The sequence below is a fragment of the Bombus vosnesenskii genome, unplaced genomic scaffold (genome assembly GCF_011952255.1).
Source record: "Bombus vosnesenskii isolate JDL3184/JDL3185 unplaced genomic scaffold, Bvos_JDL3184-5_v1.1 scf7180000013270, whole genome shotgun sequence".
Classification (NCBI taxonomy): domain Eukaryota; kingdom Metazoa; phylum Arthropoda; class Insecta; order Hymenoptera; family Apidae; genus Bombus; species Bombus vosnesenskii.
The window spans coordinates 2,775,046-2,796,580 of record NW_022882928.1 but is presented as its reverse complement, the minus strand read 5'-3'; the positions used below and the strand labels follow the sequence as shown (position 1 = coordinate 2,796,580).

The 21,535-nt window shown below is 40.1% G+C and overlaps 2 protein-coding genes across 7 annotated transcripts in view; one reads left to right on the top strand and one right to left on the bottom strand.

Moving 5' to 3' along the window:
• Positions 1-2,355: 2,355 nt before the first annotated feature.
• On the bottom strand, positions 2,356-8,200 carry LOC117230943 (bromodomain-containing protein 7). Of its 4 annotated transcripts, none has more exons than XM_033488888.1 (4): positions 7,873-8,200; positions 6,039-6,149; positions 3,541-5,241; positions 2,356-3,436 (listed from the first exon to the last, which is right to left on the bottom strand). In XM_033488888.1, exons 3-4 carry the CDS (start codon positions 5,129-5,131, stop codon positions 2,778-2,780), a joined length of 2,250 nt encoding a protein of 749 aa, XP_033344779.1. In that variant the 5' UTR covers positions 5,132-5,241; positions 6,039-6,149; positions 7,873-8,200; the 3' UTR covers positions 2,356-2,777. The 4 variants fall into 4 exon arrangements, with proteins under 4 accessions (XP_033344779.1, XP_033344778.1, XP_033344780.1 ...); XM_033488887.1 differs by lacking the exon at positions 7,873-8,200 and adding an exon at positions 6,764-7,135; XM_033488889.1 differs by lacking the exon at positions 6,039-6,149.
• A 2,660-nt stretch (positions 8,201-10,860) lies between these two features.
• Positions 10,861-21,535, top strand: part of LOC117230974 (solute carrier family 12 member 4) — a 97,504-nt gene continuing 86,829 nt past the window's right edge. For 2 of the 3 annotated variants that reach the window (XM_033488965.1, XM_033488963.1), the window contains exon 1: positions 10,861-11,633. In XM_033488965.1, coding sequence (XP_033344856.1) covers positions 11,558-11,633 — 76 coding nt within the window. In that variant the 5' untranslated portion in view covers positions 10,861-11,557. The remainder of the gene's footprint in view (positions 11,634-21,535) is intronic. The other variant, XM_033488964.1, reaches the window with a different exon arrangement.

Here is a 21,535-nt window from a genome sequence, read left to right as displayed (position 1 = left end):
AAGTATCACAGGCAGATATCAAAGAATGATAATTGCTCGGCTCATAGTTGATGGTAACGAGCTTCCGCTCGAAAACCACGCGAGCACACCATTTCCAGGCACACAGGCCGATATTTTCGAAAGAACGGAATCGTTGGTTAATTAACCTGTCAGGATGCAAACCAGACGACACTCTCGAGTGCGTTCGTTTCGCCGGGAATTATTATGGCCCGTGTCACAGTTGGAGTGAGAATCTTAAATCGGCTCGTTTCCTTCACCGAAATCGAAATCGCGATCATCTTGAAAATCGTTATCAACGAAATACGTCGTCAAAATTGGCGTCTCGAAACGCCCGATTAAATTAAATCCCGGATCATGGAAGAAGGCAAACTTCGTTATCGGAATGTTTTATTTACGTTACGGCGTCGTGACGTCGAAATGAAATTTAAACACACCCGGGGATCTCAATCGTCGAATATCTCGCTTGATTACCGTTTCAGGAAGGAAACTCAAAAAAAGAAAAAAACGAGAATTTAACAAGTATCGTAGTTTAAATATTACGTTTCCCTATGGATGAAAAGTTTGATGTGAACTAGGAAGCGAAACGTAAGGAAATAATGTTAAAACAAACGGAACTCTGGAATATTTCACGATCGATTGGAGTGTTTGAAAACAAAATTGAAATTCGATGAAAAATTCCAATATTTAGTTTCAGCACGAAGCATTCGGCGAAAATAAATACGAATAAAAAAAAAAAAAAAAGTGGAACGAGACAACACCGAACACATTTGTGAAACTGTTGTCTCACGGTAATTTTTTTAATTTGCACGTTAAAACACTAATGGAACAATTAATCGGGCGTGCTAGCGGTAAAGAGATTTGGCCCGCAATAAACGTAGCTAATCGAGTTTCTAGTTTTCCGTACTCGAACTTGTCTATTTCGTTATAACGACGTAATTACAATGACTCATACTTATACCGGATGCGGGGGCACTTATACCACGCAATTTTCATATTAGCCTACGCTTTACCGGCGTAATCCTATTATCGAGCAACTACAACTCCCATACTTGCTACTGTGTGTTATTCCTACGCGCTCGTCCCTCGGAATATCGCATTACATCGCTGGAATCGACTAGGTCGCGAGCTTTGCGCTTCACACGTTGCGTAAATAACATTTCTCTACAATGCGAAAAAGGAAATATTTTCGCTGTTACCGCTAAAAAGCATTAGAGGATAGATTGTTTCCATTAAAGTAGAACGCGGTTTAGGGCTTTTCAAGTGATGCACCAAACATCTCGTGGATCTGATTATGAATTTCATAGAAATAGATTGGTGATAGTTTAAATCATAAAGATAATTGAAACGAAAATTGGAAAATAAGAACCTTATTTTATGTAAAGTGAACATCTCACACTACGCATAACCTTATTTCTATGTAAGATGTCAACGAAGTATATACACGATACAGAAAAAGTTTGAAAAATAATATAAAACAAACATATATAGAGAGAGAAAGAGATAATTACCTTTTTCGTTTCATGGTAGATGAAGGAAAATTGTTCACTCGTCACATCACAAATTACACACATTTGTAAGGAGACTTTTATTCAAACCAACATGGCGATCTTATGTTTTCGCGCGAGAAATTAAGAACAATTTGAATTCCTTCCTAGAAAGCCAATGATTGGTGGAAAAGTGTTCGCTGGCGCTACCGTACGGTAAAATATAGTACTAAATGCGCGAATTGTAGGTGTTAAAATCTGCGATATTTTAATGTTAAATTTCTTCATTAAATAAAAGAAAAGGTACTTTTCCTGCTTCTATGATGTTTGTCTAAGCCAGAAAAATATACGGGGTAAGCTTTTCATATAAATTAACGTTTTAGCTTTAATTCTGCCATATTAATTTGTATTTGAAATACGCATTTCGAACAAGTGCCTATTCTATCGTCTCCCATCAATTTGAAATAAAATAGAAATGATAGGTGATGAATACATGATACAATAGTGTTTATACAATGGGTATTTACAGGTATTTAACGAACAAGATAGTGATATATAACGATTGACTATTATTTGCTGAAATTTTGTCACTTCTTTGCTTTTACTGCCATGCACCTTACACAAAAACCTTTTTTCATTTCTTGTTCTATTCCATTTTTTTTATAAATTGATCGATATAAAAAAATATGAAAGCTTGATCTAAAACTAAGAACAATATTTTTTATATTTATCATGAAATGTAAAAGAAAATACAAGAATTGTTTTTAAAAATACACTTTATGAATATTTACAAATTCGCATTTTTTCATTTTAAAATAGAAATGACAATTCATTATTTCATGATTTACTGAGTAATTTAACAATGGGAAGATTGAATTTCATATAAAGAGATTGATTGTATATTTTAAGAAAACCGTCTGCGTAACATTTTATCAGTAGTTAATTATAATTACATCTTGAACAATGTTTTTTAAAAATAAAAACAAAAATAATTGTATTAAAACATGTTCTTTCATGATTTCAATTGAACAATTTCACAGTGTAAGTTAAAATTTTATAAAGCTTCGTATAATATAATTTGTTACGCAAACTTCATAAATAATGTACATATATGTATATTTTGAAAGAAAATAACTGCGATGTTGATTGAAATACATTACGTTACACAATACCATCTCATTTATTAATTATGGTATTGAACTGACGTTAAATCTACTGTGTATAGCTAATAAAATGTACAACCTATAGAAGGTAAATCTTAATAAAAACCATATATCTCAAGATTCGTACATACTAAGATTCGGATAAAATATCCTCCAAAGTTTTATCGTCATGGAGTGGTGAGTGTCCTAATGTAGGATCACTCTCTAGAAATTCTCGAAGCTCCGATTCTAAATCTGGTACCGCAGAAGTCTCTGACGTGCTCAATAAAGACGGAGGAGTCTGATTATGCGTCATTCCGATCTGTATCTGAATAGGTGCTTGATTCGTATTCACGATATTAATTGGTTGATTTTGTTGACTGGTTGGACTGAGTAAATTAGTATTCTGAATCGGTGACGGAGCCGATAACAGATTCGACGCGACTTGATTGTTACTAGTTTGCGATAAGAGATTGTTCTCCGCAACAATGGTTGGATTATGCGTGATTGGTTCTACTTCCATGGGTTCTGGTCCACCAAGGGGTGCTATGCCCATAGCTCTTCGCAAGCCATCTACGGGAGCGATAGCTGAGGGAGGAAGTTTCTTCGCTATTTCCGTTAAATTGTCTGTGATTTTCTCGGCTATCATTACTTCCGCCTCCGACGCTTTAGTAACATTTGACAAATGAGCGGGCGGTGGAGCTGAAAGTCGTTCGTGCTGCACTTGCTTTAAACGACCTAACATCTGGGACGTATCGTCCAATCGATTCTGTAAAGTTGTACGCTCCTCGTTCAGCTTCAATTCCTCCTCTACAAAAAATAAAATACAATTACAGATGTTATTACAAGTAAATACCTATTTAGTACTAAGTAAGTTATTATAGATACTCCAATTTTTTCTAAAGTATAATTACCCATATTCTCCAAAAAATTAACATCAATTCCTAATTCTGACAATGTCTTCAGTTGGTCGATATCAACTTTAACATTGTCTAAAGTTGGGATATTGCGATTAACATCTTGCATAGGCTTCTCTAATAAATGCTTTATCTTTTCTTCTTCCTCTTTGAGTCTTCGCTTTTCCTCAAGGAACTTCTTAGTCTTTCTGTGATCTCCTCCTGTCAGGATATCCAACAGATCATCGACCATAGTTAACGTATAATCACAGTCTTTAGCAAAGTCTAATATGGATTCTGCATATTGTACAGCAGTCTCGTCGCCATATGTCTGATACACCAAGTCTGTTTCCTCCTTTGTCAGATTAGCGAACGTGGAATCGTAACTTGGAGCATAAGAACCAAAGGCACCGTAATATAAAGGTTTAACTGGTTTAGACATATTTCTCCTATCTTCTCGGAATCCTGCTAACGCTCCTGTACCATGATTCAATTTACCTATAAGCTGCACTAATGATACTGGTCTTTGATTAGTTCCTGGAATCACGCCGTCTCCCGGCACTATGATCTGTAAACTAGTAGTTCCGTCTTTCTTTTGTCTAAGGAAACCCATCTTGGAATTCAACCTTTTCAACGTTAACTTGTCCGATGCTACTTTCGCGGCTCCCCTGGCTTGTTTTAAGATTTCTTCCGGCGTCATATCATCCGGAATGGCTTCAAATTTACCTAAATTTGCTAATCTCATTTTCCTTTGGTTCTCTTTTCGAAGTTCTTCTGCCTCTTCGTTACGTTCCTCCTGTTCCCGTTCCCGTTCGATTTGTTCCTCTGTTACGGGAACGTCTGGATTATTAGGATCTTCAGTACCCAATTCAAACCCAAGCTCCTCTTTTGAGATATCCTGCATGTAAGTTAGTACAGGTCTTAATTGACGAAGCTTTTCAGGTGTAACCATTTTTAGGCCAACATGCAATAATTTCTTTGCTGCCTTGTAATAAATTGTATCTGGGTGGTTATAAGTAGTAGCGTTATCACACATTAGTTTAAAATCGTCTACGAATTCGTTTAAGTTTTGATAACTATTATCGTCTATTTTCTGCTTTATAGTACTAAAATCCATAGGATTAGTAATGATCTGAGAGTATCCAGGTGCAATACTATCTGTGACTGGCCAAGCAAAAAATTGCTGCGGGTCACGTTTCTCCATTGACCTAAGAAGGTGTTCCAATAGTCGTTGAAGAGGAGTACGTTCGGCAATTTTCCTAAGTACACAAGTTCTAGGTTCACGATGTGGAGAAAGAGAGTTAATATGGCTAGTAACACCAACTCGATGTTCCCCACTAGATGGTGGCCTTGGAGGTAACAATTGATGATTAGGAATCTTTTTAGGGATTTCTGCTAAACTTTCATCAGCATCTCCCACTGATTCTTGACTGGATTCCTCTCTTCTCCTCTTTTTATCTTTATGATGATGCTTGTGTCTTTTATCCTTCTTTTTCTTTTTCTTTTTAAGTTTTTTATGCCCTACGTATCTATCATATTCAGATTCTTGTGTTACAGGACAATTGAGACCCAACTGTTGTTGGTAGACACCCAAATGTTGGGATAACATTGTTGTCTGGCTTGGGGATTCGTTCCCGTATTCAGGAGTCCCACTGCTACCCCCAACCTTCAAAATTAATTTCAAGGTACGGGGTTTATCCGTGCTTGTATACTGCTCTTCTGTTAAAAAAGAAAGGGCAAATTATTTGCAAGAAATCAAGATTACATGTATATATATATACTAAATATGTATGAAGACATCAAAGCATTAAGCTATACATAATATCTAGTGCATGCAACAAAGATGTCTTGCAGAAAATCATACAGAAGTGCAGAATAACAGCGTAATAGTGTTGTAATGTAAAAATATGGTGCTAAATATTACATTAAATAATCTTGCAGGGTTATGAAAAAATAAGTATAATTTTGAATTAATAAAAATCTACAGGATATTAACAGAAAGGTAGAAGGAGATGTTGATAATAATGATAATAAAGATGATTTTATAACAGGACAGTGACCTTGTTTTCACATTCAACAAACTGGAAGCGAGATGGAAGTAGCTCGACTTAAATTAAATAAACCTTGATAGAGAAGTATGCAATAAAATAATTACTGTTGTATGAACCAACTGAATCTGCAGGAATAATCAAGGAAGGAACAACTTTTGAAATTGAAAATACCCCGTAACGAGGTAAAGCAAAAGCACATGGCCTTTCTGATGCCATAATACATAACAGCCAGGGAACTAAGTGATTGAAGTGCAACAGATATCCTATGTATCCCAGATGAATATCCACAAAATATTTATAGCAAAAAATTGTAACAAATTTGTCTCATCACAGATCTTGTTGCACTTCAACTAATTTTAATAGACAAAAAAGAACTAAAAGGGGTTGGGACATCTGAGTAATTTTGGAAGCACAGCTAGTTTCTGTCGTGCAACCAGTCCATGTCTGTTGTTACACGTCACTTACTTCCACGTCGCACCTGTTGCTATGGAACCTTCGTTTATACTTTTGAATCCACCTTACTTCTACTCCAACCTCACTCTCAGTTTGTCCGTGGTGAAAACGTAGTCAACATTCCTGTGCATCATTAAACTATGAGTATAAAAAGGATTCCAATGAAAATGTTCAAGAATTTCAACCAATTAAGGTCCTCGTACTGTGTCAATCTCCATACCTTGAGCACATTTGTATTTATGGATGATCTTTTCATTTGAATCCTCAGATAATCGACACAAATGTCAACACTACAGAATTACATTCAGTGAAATATTCCAATAATATAAAAATCGACAAGTGATAACAAGTAGAGAAACATTAAAAATGAGAAAAAATGAAATATTGATGAAATCAAAAATACTCGTTGCTACGATCTACAATGTGAAAAAGAAAGCTCCAAAATACTGTATACAACAAAAACACCTGATAACGTGGCAACAAACTGTCGCGATTATGAATCGATTAACAAATGTAAAAACAAATATTGCAGTGGAACGATGATCGAAGCGCTTTTGCAATTTGATGCGCGTTTCGTATTTTGCTAGAAACACAGTGTGCGGCATTTTGTACTGTTCAAAACGCGGAACATAATAATGTGGCGACCTATGATGCCATTGATGATGTTAAGGAATAATTAAAAGTGATCAGAAATGATAAAACGATCGAGATACACCGGATTTAGTCCTGATCCTCACCTTCGTGCCTTTCGCGCTTGTGCTTTTTATGCTTCTTCGAGCCCATGGTTTGCACGTTGGCTCACAGCCTGATAGAATATTCTAACGATAAATAGTAAACACTACGTCGTAAACCAGTACGGAACGCGGTTTGTGAGAGTACCGCGCTCCGTTACATGCATAAGCAATACGGCGGCAGCCATTGAAGACGTCACAGAACTCCAAGCCCTGCCAAGCCGTTATGGTGGATGCATGTCTTTCGTTCCCCCGGTCCAACGTTTATTCGCCAGCTGCCCTGTCATGGCGACGCGTCGTTCGAAGAAGCGCGTGTTACGAATGTGGTCGAATATAAATTTATCATTTTCCACTTACATTAAAACATTGAAAATTTTATTTCACACTTTTCAAGATACTCTCTTTGTAACACTGAGCAGGTAACAAATTTTTTTTCTATATCAACAAATTAATTACGAAAAATTTAAATAACAGCAGCGTACCTGAATATTTTGAAATATGTAGAGTGAAAAATTATAAATTATATTTGTAGCTTTAGATTCGAACTAACATTAATTTACACTTAATTTCTAATTTTATTGTATTTAACTAAACTCTATCCTGTTTCGAAATACATACAATAAATATCAAAAAATTGAGCCATAATATTTTCGACTGCATCTAATTAAAAAGAAAAAGCACTCGATATCGAATCTAAAAAGATGATTTACTTCGTTAATTCTCTGCAACTGAGAAAGTAATGGAACCTAATGGAACAAAACAGCTCAGTCGCTTTATAGTAAATCGAATTTCACGAGCAAACACGATGGCATTCTCAATAATTACACTAACAAAATCACAAGTTTTATAGATAGAAAATTATTTCTGTCAGAATAGGATTCCATGGCATCTGTAACTTCTACATACACAGACGATCCAGGGTAACATTGTGTATGGAGCTTTAAAGGCGAAAGGCGCTTCCTAACCTACAAAAGACGCTTGAAGTAGTAGCACTTACCGTACACCGAGGAACGAGACACTCGACCGTATTCACAGACACGCTTTACCGTACAAGATTGCCCCACTAAATGAGCATACACTATGGCGAATTTTTATTGAAATATCCAGCAACTTACCGCGGCGTCGACGAACCCAGCCGCGATGCAATTAAAGGGGCAAACGATCAGCTGTTTCGGTAAAACGTCGAGCGGAACAAAGAGAGAAAGAGAAATGTGCTTTCTCGGTGGCTCCGAAAAAAATTCACGCACAACAGCACAGATGTGTCGTCTTCCCCTGCATTACACTGTATCTCGAACGTTAAGGAGCATCGACCAGCCAATTCCTGTTTGTGCCTCCCTTCGAATCTCTTGTATTCGTTCGGAGTACGCCGAACAGAAGCTCGCCGACCTTAAGTGAACAAGGACCGGAAAATTCCCGACGTTTCACTGACCTCTGATTCCTTTCAACATCTTTATTTTACGTTTTATTATCACCAAACATGTACATTGTCTTTGATTTTAACATTTTTCGCTATTTAAGTTAAGGATGCAATAGATATTTGGACATTGAATTAATGCATTGAAACCGAGTAATCGATAAGCTATCTGCGGCACTCGAATCTGCTGCGCTTTTGAAAATATGTCGCACACAGGGCACTTATATATGTATATACATATATATCTGTATATATATATATATATAGATATAGATTGTCGAGACGAACAGAAGCAACGATAGTGACAATGGATTTGCATTATCAATGGAACGCGAAAATACGCGAAAGCCGGGGACTTCACGGATTCTAGCTTAAGCCTAGCTTCTGCACTAAAGTAGCGCACTTTACCGATCTCCATGCATTTGAAATGCTGATGCGATTTTTCTTTCGATTAAAATGGCTTACGGACGTATGATGCCGGATCCTAGGTTTGCTAATATCCAACTACTTGTCACGAGCTCCTTATATTTTGCAGCGTCGAGTTTAAAGTCGTAAATCGTGACCTCCTTACAGAGAAAGATAGTTGTGCGAAAAATAAAATACATCGCAACGTGCACATAGAAGCACAGTCCACCTTCAGTTACACTTCTATTTCTCTCTGTGTTAGTCTTTATAAAGAAGAGACGCTTCTTGAATATCGGATAGTTTTTCAATTAACACAGAATAGCTTTTTCTTGCCGTTGATAGTAAAACAAATTTCCGAGACTCTCAATCAAATGTTCGTGATATGCACAACCTTTGAAATCTACACGCCCTTCAACGTCATGTTGCTCTTTCAAGGGCCGTATATCACTAGCAACATTCACGGTATCGTCTCGTTGAAATGCCGCTAAATTGAGGTAACATTTCAATGGGTAATTAAATTGTACGATACAAAGAAAGACCAAATTGTGTCCGATAAGAATTCAGCAATTTAGAATAAACAGCATGTTGTAATTTATGATGTTGAACGAAGCGATAAGTATACAAAACATAATGTCAGATAGATAGTAACTTCCACTTTCATAGTTTGGCTTTATTTTGCAAATCAAGATTGTCTGTCTGTGTATCGTTAACCCTTTGGGAAGGATTCCAGATGCAAAACAGTGCGCGCAGTGGAATTTTCCCGAAGGAGAGGCTTCCGTTTCCTGCTGCCACCTAGAACAGGATACAGGCAACCGATGAAGTTGTGTGATTACTCACCGTATTGTGGAGGAAAATGTAGCAATTCGGTTACAGTTGTGTTATCACCGTAGCATAACAGCGTGACTCTGAAATACAGGATACTCATGCCTGCATACAATGTATAATGCATTCACGTGATTCATGGGAGCGTATATGTGTATGTACCTTTGAATAATCAGATATAAATTTTGCTCTTTGCAGAATTTATGCGCTATGATCGTTTTTCGATCATCGATCGATTCTGAGTGTTAACACGCTCGATAATCACTTCAATATCTGGCAGATAAAAATCCAATTGGTAATTACCCGTTTAAGTATTCCGAGGTGCACTTAAAGAGATTCCCTGATAATCAATACTCACGCGCCAAAGTCCTTTTCGGTTTTCCTGCGGCGAAACCATGGCTGCATATCCATTTGAATTGTAAATACGTATCTGTATACATAAAGGCCGGAAATGAAAGTGGCTCATTTTCGTTAGGGACATTGACCACGAGTATCGAAACTCGAGAAATTCTCTTTGGGATCTTCTTTGTCAAAGCGCGAAATTGGCAAAGGAGGATGGCATATCGTGATGTAGTTACGGTCCTGGAAAAAGCCGGTGCGGATGCACGCATACACGTGGCCGCGCTCATGTATCGTTCGTGGCAATAACTCCACGATTTATTGTCGCGCACGCTTTGTCAAAAGTTTCGAGTATATGACAATTGGTAGGACAAACTGTATCGTAGTTGTAGCTGTATGTCGGAGATTAATAATTTCGTTCTGAATTGGTTATGATTAAATTAATTGAATTCCGGTAATTTGCAGGAGTGATATAATTCTAGAGAAAGAAGATTTTGGAGCGTAGCCAAGAAACGTAGGATAACATTCGACTTTCCTCTACTTTTATCACGTTTAAACCATCTCAGAACGATCTTACGACTCTTTTTTATAATAACGAAGGTCGTATAACCTTATCGTTTATACTCTGCTTTTTATCTTATCCAAACGTGATCTTTCGAATTGCTCTTTAACAAATACTACTAATTACCGCTCCACATATTGATTCGGAGTAGTCATATACTTTGTTCCAAATTATAGTTTGGTCGGAAAGTTCTATCTCAAAATTTTGATTATATATTTACAACTTTATTTATTAACATAACAACCTTCCCAGTACAAGAAACTAACATGTTAATATCTTTCAGGTTTTCAGTGCCCTGGCAACGTAACACCCCTCCTACCATCGTTCGATGAAGGCCAATGGTGGACTAAAGAGGGTAGTTTCGCGATTGGTACGATCCTGGGGAAAGCCGGTTGCATGCACGCACACGTGGGTGCTCTGGTTGCGGCGCTCGACAGTCGGCAAAAGCGTTCTATCGAGGGGCCCCCTGGCGTATACGCGTGCACACACGCGTGAGTATCTTACACATATAAAACAGCCGATCAGACTGAAGTCACGAGTAGAGTCCTTGTGTCAGCGCAGCAGGCACAGACGGTATCCCAAACGGAGTGCGGTCGTTGCTCACGAAGAAGCGGAAGAAAGACAGAAATAAGGATACACATAGAGACGTGTCCTAACACGCGGATCTGTGGAGAGTAGTGTACCCCTCCGTTGGCGAGTTTATGGACGAGCAGAGGCGGCGTTATCGCATACAGCACGCGTTGCACGCTCGTCCGGGATTCAGCACCGAGCGGCTCGACAAAACGTGCGAGACACGAGACGCGAGGCGCGGCTGTGGCGTACACACATCCGTAGGTGTGATAAAGACATTCGATAGAGAACACACGAACGCACACTCTCGTTTCTGCAATTTCTGTTTCTTTCCCACCTACGATCATTTGTAGTTGCTACGTTCTCCCTCCCTTTCGTACTCGCTCTTTTATTGTCCCTCTTGCACGCTCTGTGTCTGGTCGTCTGTCTGTTTCTCGTGGTGTTGTCAGTGGCACACAGTCACAGCACGGCTACCAGAAGCCTGTAACACCGCACCGGCGAATGGAGAACGCGTTCACCAATCATCGTAAACGAAAGTGCGGGTGTTTCGTCGTTAACCAGCATCCCCGGCTAACTTATTGCGCGGTTCGCGTTAATCGAGAATAAACGGTGTGCGCATCGAGCAATCGGAGGTGAAGAGATTGTTTGGTGTTGTTTTGGTGGTGGTGTTCGTTGAGGATAACGAAGAATGGATCGTTTCCGAGTTACACCGGCCAATAATACGTCGCAATACGCGCAGCATCAACAACCATCGCTGGACTATGGTAAGTGCTTGTTTTTATTTAGTTTTTTGCTCCGCACGTGTTAAACTTCAAAAGGTTAAACGTACAAGTGAACGCGAGAGAGTTGCTTCATTTACGATTATGCTCGGATATGCATGTCGCGTTATACGAGAGAAATTTTGCAAGCGATAATCCAGCTACCTGTTCAAAACATGCACACACATACGCATACGCATGCGCGTGCATACATAATACCCCATAATTTACATATCCTGGAGCAATCGACTAAGGCTTCTCTGAGTAGTTTTCACCAATCTCACACGATTGTGCTGAGTCGTTAACGTAACTATAAATTTGCGCAGAAGACCGAATATTTTCTATTTTAACGGCATTAAAAATATATCCGTTGAAACGTTGAGCAGAGTTCCACTCTGTTAAAGGTTTTCGCGTCAAGGTCGATCGATCTTCGCGGAGGCCCACCACCAGCAGGCATGGCGATAAATTTCTGAAATGAAACGATTAATTAAGAAAATTAGTCCCTTCGTATTTTGCATCCAAACTTCTGTCAGACAATCTCGATACTGTTATTTGCGAATTTAACTTCTTCGCTATTGACTAGATTTCTTATCTATCGGTTCGAGTCATCCCCAAGATCGAAAGACCGGTATCTTTCCACTTCTTTTTTTAGCAAGAACGACGATAGTTCCTATTCGATATAAATTTACATTTACATTACTCTTACATTTGAATAATTATTCCTCGAAGATATTCAACTTGAAAGAATCGAACATTGGCTTGAAAACAAACATGGAAGACGCGCGAAACTTGGCGCCTACACATTATCATCTGTATTAATTTAGAGGATGGTTAAACAAGTTTAAAATGACCGATGGCTATCGACGCGACGACTGTAACCGCAAGTTACGCGTCCACGCAACGCAACACCATGTCGGTTCGGAGAAACCAGTCCAGTCCAACGTTGGATATCGTCGTGCTACACATACCACGCTATCGTGACTCCACCAGGCGCCTGGATACACTGACGGCATCGCGTTACCGATTTCCAGACGTTTTCGCGCTGACTAAGCGACCTTCAAGGTTTTGTTTCGTTTACCGATCGGTTGATCTACCTGCTGTTGACTTTTTCCGGCTTATTTTGCAAAATTACGGTTCGTCGCGTGTCCTTTAACTATCGATCGGTTAGACGCTTAATAATTCTACGCGACCGTGTTTCGTAAGTCAGTGTTTTATTGGAGAACGATTGGTATTTCATCGAGAAGAGATTCTAACTCTGGACCTTGACGTTTTATGTACATGCGTGGCTCGTCTATTTTCGTTCGGACGTTTTCCAAAGGCGTGGTCGTCTCCGAATAGTCAATATCCACGATCGCGGTGGATTTGCATAAGAAATTGGACGTTTGATGAAATCAGGAAATTATTACGTATCACGGAGGTAGAAGAGTGATGCTTCTTTGTGGCGTACCTATACCTAATTCGATGCAGCCGCATAATCGGTTCTCTAGGGATCTGATCATTCGTGGATAATTAGCTACGTTTTCTTCGTTTATGTTTTCTTTCGTGGGTGAAACGTTGAGAAAGTAAAAGACAACCGAGGGCAAGTAACATGGTGAATTGTAAAGCAACGACAAACGTATAGAGAAACGCTTATTCACGTTTTCGCCATTGTCGAGATATACAGAATGGCGGCTCCAAAAATAAAATATCGATGTAACGCCGCAATTGTCAAGGTCGACCACCTTGGTCTTTTACCCAAACCACCGAGATCTGATTATCGAGTGTCAGTGTTTCTCAATAGCGTTAGATCGGCGATAGAAAGAAGCCTCAACGCGGAGTGTTATGTAAATGATCGCTTCGATTTCGAATCACAGGCAGAACTTAATCGCTCGTTTCGTGTCACCACTGTCGCGAATTCGTCTCTCCAGACAAATTATCGTTGCGTAATCCTCGCGAACTGTACTTTGGTAACGAGAGGAGTTGTAGAGTTATTAATCCCGTTCCCTGCGATTCTGGCTCCTCGAGATAATTAAACGTATCTGCCGATAAGTAACGCTTACCAACTTTCCGACAAGTTTCGCGAACCTGCAATTATTACCAAATACAAGTTGACTCTACGATCTCCAAATGCATCAACTACCAATTATCTCCGTCATTAAATCGTCTTTATTGCCGCTTTCTTTCGGCTATCGCTTCCACTGTACTTTATTCTCCACGCTACCCCGAAACATTATCTTCATCTCTCTGATTATGAGACGACCATGAACGACACGCGAAAGGGTCTCTTTCTCTTTTTTAGTTACCATTGAACAGTAGTGGCTCGCATGAGAACCACTCGTAGTCTCTCTAGCTGTTGGATGGCTGAAGTTCGTCGACGAGAAACCCAACCGTTCAGGGCGGGGTAAAAGGGGCAGCTGCATCCCTGCTACAAAAGCCGAGGCAACGAGGGGTCGATAATCACGCAACCCCACTCTACACGTTGTATTTCGTTGCACGGTTGTCTGCGATTCATACACGAGCTGGACTTGTGCACTTACCTTCCTTCTCTCTCGATCTACCGATTCCTCTTTCGCTTTCCCTCTTTCGCTTCATCCCTTTCGCTCTATCATGTGTTCCGTTTGTCTATGAACGACACGCGTTAGGCGTCGAGGAAATCTACGTGGACATCTAACGTGTGACAAGCGCCGTGTAATGAACTTGTTCGAGTGTTATTGCTTGTTAAGACTTAATCGTAAACCGTGGTGAACATGGTAGTCCTTCGTCTTATTATGCGAATATAGCGACTTTAATTAGCCAGAAAAATAACATCGTGCTTAATTGTATAAATGAAACACGCGTATTATCTTGGTAGAGCGAGTTGTTTCGAAGGGAAAGAAAGTTTGAATCGTGGAATATCGACGAGTAAAGTGTCAGAGTACGTGTTGCCGTTGGATTGCACTCTGAGGTCACGTGTTCCGTGAACGTACACGCGATGGGCGACATCATATTTTCTCTGTTCGTAGATTTAGCAGATAAATCTGTGGATGTTGACGCCCATCCCTGTTAGAAACATGTACCTTTCTCGGAAGCAAGTTGCTCCATTACGACAGAATAGTCAATATATCAAATTTTTCGATCATATCTACAATTTTGAAATGGATTTGTTACGAAATAGAGTAGAAGTTCTAGTTTGCTATCTTCGAGACTTCGAGTTGAACGAACTCGAATCGAATCGAGCGAAATGCATGTAAGATAGGAGAAATACGATTCAGATTATACCAAAACATTTATCACGCGAACGTTTCTCCGGATTCGTTCTCCTCGTAGCTACGTCGAGGGGTAAGTAGAAGCAGTTTCGCGCAATATATCGTGTCTTTTGTCGAGGTGTCATGCGAGAGACGTGGCGCCCTCAAACAACAGAAAGTAGAACGTGTGGCTTTAGGCATGGTAGAAACCCTTTCTTAGCTGTATTCAAGCTACCTGGCGTGGAGAACAATGTCGTTCGAATCCCCTTTCACAAACGACTCTCTTTTACAAGATTCCTACTGTTGGAAGAGGGATGACTTTATTTGTTTAACTTAACTATGCCAAAACTTTTATCATATCCGCTCAAACGACCGATTAAATGATTTTACTCCGTCGAAGGATTATTTTCTTACAAATACGGAGCTTTTAATTTATCAAATAATTGAACAGGCTTCCCAGAAGTAATTTAACTTTAATAGTAAACCTTGAGGCATCAATTTGAAAATCAACAAACACCATATTGTCAAAATTAATTCAACCCTCAAAATCCATGAACTCTGTCTCCTTAATCGAACACACGCTCAAACATGGTTGTGTGTACTTGCCGCTGTGTCCTCAGAGCGGCTTTTGAGCAGCCTGTTTCATAATAATTAATTAGTTCGACCTTTACTCGCTAGCCAGTGCTGTTAGATTGGAACGCAACACGGTCTGTTCACGACTGTCCACTAATCCTCAGAATTTGCTGTTTAATCCAACGTGTCCGCAGTGTATTCTCCATCTTCGCCGACGATTTTCATTGTAACCTTCCATATTCCTCTGTTACGTGCTAACTGACTTTGACACGCTATTTTCGGCTTTTGGACGTTCTACGTTTTACACGCAGAGTAGATTGCTTAATGTTTGAGACGAGTCACGAGACTTCATCACTGTCACTTAAATCCACGTTACAAAGTGTAAGGAAACAGAGGTATCTTGCACGCAAAGAGCAAAAATAAAACGATGGATTACAATAACCGATATAACAATTGCCCGCTCGTGTCATCAGATTCCGTGGATCGCGACGAGACACCTTTCTTAAGGAATCGTCAGGTGTCGCAGAACAAACAAAGCTCTCGTTTATTCCACCGACGTAGAATTTCAATGACTGTTTGACGAATGGTTTCTCGAGGTGTTTTACAACTTTTTTTAAAGTATAGAGCAGACAGTGCCTCGGGGCACTGGTCTCGTACGCGATTAACAGCGTTCCTCGGGAGGAAAGAAAGATGGAAAGAGGAGGCGGCGGCGAAAGGAGAAGAGCGAGAAGGAGGAGGTGAACTAACAAGAAAGCTCTCCGCTATGTCCGCATAAATGAGGCACGTTTTAACAGATTTTTCGCTTTCAGATCGTAGATGGCATTGTGTATCCAGCGGTATCGTGCGCGTGTGTTCACGCCTGAATGTATTATGCATACACGTCTTTCCAGCGACGTATGACGCGGCGCCGCGTCGTATTACGGAGACGTAGTTCAGACGTTTTGCCAGCCATGGCAGCGTGCCAGACCTCACAGCCCTACAGTCTCTATTCCACTGCCTATGTGTTTATCAACAGAGAATTATGCCAACGTCGACCGTCGACTATACGAACCCATGGTCCAGCCTTTTGCCGACGCCACGCGTTTCGAGCGTTCCCAGCTTATCCGTGGAAAGATTATTTTCAGATGCCCAGTTCTTTTCAATCGAGCTCCTTCCCTCCGTTCAGTTCCTCGTTTCTTTGTAGCGCAGACTACTTGGAGAACGTGTCACGCGATTGTGAGCCTGCAAATGTTTCAGAGGATTTTGTTGCGCGTAGAGAATGTTGTTTTAATTTATCGTTGAACTTTTTCTCAGGGATTAACGAGTGGAATTTTTAACGTAGTCGTATCTGTTAGTAGAAGTGGTTTGAAAAATAAGCAAGACAATTGAGAACCATGCTTGGGCTGTATAACTTCCTTTCTCGTGTATTTAAATGAATATAAGAGCTCGAAATATGATGTACGAGCGCGTATAACAGAGAGAGTTACTCGAGTTACTTATTCGCCTAGGAACTTTACAATGTTGCGAACAAAACTCCTTCCACTCGATACCTCCGAAAGAAAGAAAGAGAGTTATTTTTCAAAGTTGCCAGTATGGAGTAACTTGTTCTTCGATAAATCTTCATTCGCGGAGGGAATTTGTGGAAGCTCTCGCGAGGCATTGAAATCTCGAAGGAAACCGTTTTGTAAAGCGTAACAGCGCTCGTGGGTCGCGCCACTTCCCTTACAAATACGATATATCCGGTGTTCGTTTATTTGGTCGTGCGCTGGATTATTTCGGGAAACTACGATGTTGCGAGGTTGGCGAGCATTCTACTTGGCGTGTTCTGTTCCAGCATTCCCTTTGTCCGTTCCGTGACACCAAGTTCTTCGAAAACTCATCACCAATGAATTCTCAAAAGCGCAGCTCTTCGCGCTCCACCATCGTAAACGCTTTTGTTCAGAACGCGCTGGATCTGGGTCGTTCGTCTCTTTCGACGAGATCGTCGCGAGAAATTTCACAGAATTTTGTCTCCTTGTCGATGGAAAGATTCGAGTGACAGATAGCGTCAACCTTCGGTTATTTAAAGAAACACATAACTGTACATCGCGACGCTATCCGAAGTTCCGTGTTAAAAGGCTTCCGAAATTCTGCCGTTCAAAGAATTTTATGTACGTCTAGATAGCAGAGAACGATTTGAGTTTTAATTTTCATTCGACGAATTTTTGTCAACTATTTTTTAGTTTTTTCGGATGCTGAAAAGCTCATCCTCGATCGCGAGTCGAACACGCTTATCGATCACAGGGTAAATCGGCAATCTTGAGAATCTGCGAGAACGGCGCACTTGCCATAAATCTCTTTCCTTTTCTCAATCTTTCTTCTCATCTTTTATTTTTCTTTCGCTCAATGCCACCCTCTATAGCTTTCTCTCATTCCTCGTATGTCCGTTCCTTTCGTCCATTCGCTCTATTTTTACCCAACTTTTATTTTCTCATATTTGCGCACATCATAATCATTGTCCGATGCGCAATACAGCGCATAGTAGACGAAATTATATAACAGAAAAATTGTGAGAACTCTTAGCTTCGAGTTCTATTCTAAGCTTGGAGATCCGGTCTCTCTCGTACGATCGTTATTGGTATTACTTCGAACACTTTTCTATAAAATCTGTTATTCGATTGCAGAAAATATTGTCTTTTATATAATCTAATAAAAATAATATTCCCGAGACATCGCCATAAACTTTCCAAGTATAAGAACGATTTACTCCTGAAAACGATAGATCGCTCTATAAAACGATCACGTTCTCGTAAATTTGCCAACAGCTGCCGGTTATGCTTTCTCCGCTTGTTCGTGTATCGGTATCTTTCCGTGGATATATTTTTAAGTTTATCCTGGACGTGATAGACGCGGCTGGAACGGAACAAAAGCAGCCGCTGCCACGACAGTTGGCGTAATTCAGATATTAATACACGACCGTCTGCCTGGACACAGGCTGGGCTGTTTCTCCTCGAGAATTTGTGACGTATCCCCGGGAATAAATGTCAATTGACACGCCGAGCTCTCGGTGGAACGATCTTTCCCACAGCTATCTGCTTCGTGCAACGTCCAACCGCTCTTACGTCGTCGCTCGCTCCAAAGATTCATGAATGAAACAGCCTCTCGGTTCGCTTCGAATTTACAAACGAAATTGCCTGGAATCGTTTAATTTAATGTAGCTAATTTGCGTCAATAATGATATCCAGTGGATCTTTGTTGTTTCTGACTCTTAACTGAGTAGGAATTATTTATCGCGATTGAAATTGATGTGCAGATAAATAAAGGAATAGCTAATTATAATTAGAAGTTACCAAATTCGGCTTGCATGGATACGATGATCGAGCAAATATAAATTAATGTGTTAAGTACTTGGTTGCGACGACACAGTGACGGTAGCTAACGAATTAGCACGGTAAACATTTACGATATATTTTATTATAAATAGAAGTAAGTTTTCCTCTGTAAATATTTTCTTCGAATTTAATTACAAGTTTCATAATTTACGAAAATATCATCGAATTCTCGTCACGGAATTCTCGCGGTGAAATATCCCACGTTTCAGACGTAACACAATTGCAACGAAGATAAAACGACGCACAACTGTGCACACACTCAGTTGCACGGCGTTGCATTCATACTTGAGATATTTTCAAAGACCTGCAGGTCGAAGAGGATCGCAAACTTTAGACACGCGGTGTCCATTGATCCCTGACTTTTCAATTAATCGTTCTGCTCTTAACCACCCACGCAATCGCGGAAGGCGGCACGCTTTGAAGCCACGTTTCCATCGATTTATTTCCAACGGGCAAACGAACATGGGAAACGCGAATGGTCTTCGTGGAAAACGTGCACATTTGCAACACACGTCTTTGCGTTTCCAATCTGATGAACATGTTCAACCGTGCGTTAAACAGCCGTGTGAAGATAATCTGCACGGATTATTTAGTCGGACTGGATTTTCAGAGCTTCATAAATTCGTTGCTCTTGCTTTGAAATATTGTCTCGAAGTTCATTAATTTCTACCTTGATGATTTCTGTTTATTAGTGGCATTCTAATGAAATAAAAACGACAAATGAAAAAGGGGACATTTTCGATTCAACGTTATACGATCGTCGTCTCAAACACAAATAAAAAATTAATTAGAAATTAATCAAATCACGACGGTTTAACGTGTTCTAATTTTATAATTATAATAAAAATAAGTTTCTAAATTACCAGATAGTGAATTATAAATACGTACTTCCACTTCTAATCATCGTCTCAAATAAATCAGAAGATCCAAAAAATGTATTAAGATGTCAGTTAAGTTACTCTTGTTAAGCGAAAACTACGTTTATGAGACATTTATCATCGTCGTGCTGTTCCACAATCGTCACAATGGCAAGCATGGTTTCCGCGAAGGTTGCCCCCGACTGGATCACGAACATCGACGTTTGATGAAGATTTAAGCGTTCAGGGTTTATTATTTAGCGAGAAAATTTCTCGGGCTTGCGTAAGACAATTGGAACAGGACGATACGCGGTCGAGACGTGGATAGGCACGCGCATAAGCAACACCCAAGCGCTAACAATTATTTTATTATTGGCCCAATTACGCCGTTATTGTTTTCACACACACGCGGCGTATCACTTAAAGCGGTTTGCAGCGGCTTCTGCAATCATCCGGGTGATTCAACCGGCTGGATTTTTGCGTTTCTTCGTCCGGTCGCCCATTGTCGCGTGCAACGCGTTTGTTACATGTGTCGACGCGAGAAAAAATTTCCACTGACGATTTGTTTTCGTACTCTCTTGAAGGATAGAGGGAGCTGTTTCTGAGAATTTTTTTACTCCATTTGGGAAACTTCGGAGAGAGAGCCATTTTATTCGTTCTTCGTGTTTTCCTGTTGGAGATTTCATGTTTTCAAAGTCTTAAACCGTACTCGATCGATAAGAAGTTTCGGATAAATTGGCTCCTTCGTTACGTTCCTTGCACTGTTTAGGAGATAACGAGAAACGTGGATCGTTTAACTTCGAAAGTAGCCGAGAATTCGACAAAGCAAATTTCATGATCCTTGCGGTAAAACGGATCCCTGGAAATTGAGTTACGTTTAAAGCTTTTTATCCTCGTGTTTGAAGCTTTCCTTATAATCCGTCGCTTTATCGAGATATTCTGGCATTATACGTAAAGCAAACTTGAAAATTCTGATGGTGGTAGCAGTAAGTTCCGTGTGCCTACGATATTGCTTTCGTGTCCAAAAGCAATTTCGACTTTAGCCCCGGGAGGGCTCCCAGTTCCTTTTCCGGTGCATCAGACGAGAAACAGGACGCCAACGGTTGTGTCTCATTTTCCTGAGTAATATTATGCGCGAAAATATGCTTCCCATCTCGCGATGTCTTGACCGTATCCAAGACGGGCGACGTACTGCATAGAGACATATCTTTTTAATAAAAATTCAATTTACACGCAGCAACGAAGAGACAGGTACAAAATCAAAGTATCGATATCGACGATTAAATGAGTTTGATTAAACGAGCGAGGAAGAAGCTACGCGGGCCTCATCTTCGTAAGTGCACGTCAAGATTCGAGGGAAGAAAAAAGAAAACGTTGACGACCCATTTTCTCTGTTTTAAATATCTGCCAGAGTTTGCTGGAAAACGTGCACACGTTTACGCCGCGGTTTCAATATTCATCAAAATCTGTCCAAGTTTCGTACGCTTTGCCAATGTTACACATTCCCTTGTACATCCCTTGATTCGCTTCCCCTTTATCCTCCGGCGAGATCTTGTCTCCCCCGTGACACCTGAATCTCAGAGAACCGAGGCACAATTCGATTACCGGCTTTCAGCAGCGTGTGTCGCGTCGCGTCGCCCTGATTCCCAAAGTTACGAACCTATTTTTCGCGATACAGGGGAACAGCAGCTTGTGACACGAGCGCAGATACCAATGACGAGAAATTTCTAGTCGCGTTTCTTTGTACGATGTCGTGCACAAGGAGGATGCGATATGACGTATCGTATCTGATATCGCTGTGAGAAATTCTTTCAAAGAGAATGGATGAAAATGTCTTTTTGCATTAGGGCTTGAATTTCTTTTCTACGGTCTACCTTCCATTTCGATGCAGCACCGTTATTTCTTACTTGATCTGACAACGGGTA

Coding starts and splice junctions, on each gene's coding strand:
- LOC117230943 (XM_033488886.1), bottom strand. CDS start 6,809: ATGGGCTCGAAGAAGCATAAAAAGCACAAGCGCGAAAGGCACGAAG. Junction 5,242..6,763: donor CAAGCGCGAAAGGCACGAAG/GTGAGGATCAGG, acceptor CTTTTTTAACAG/AAGAGCAGTATACAAGCACG. Junction 3,437..3,540: donor TAATTTTTTGGAGAATATGG/GTAATTATACTT, acceptor TATTTTTTGTAG/AGGAGGAATTGAAGCTGAAC.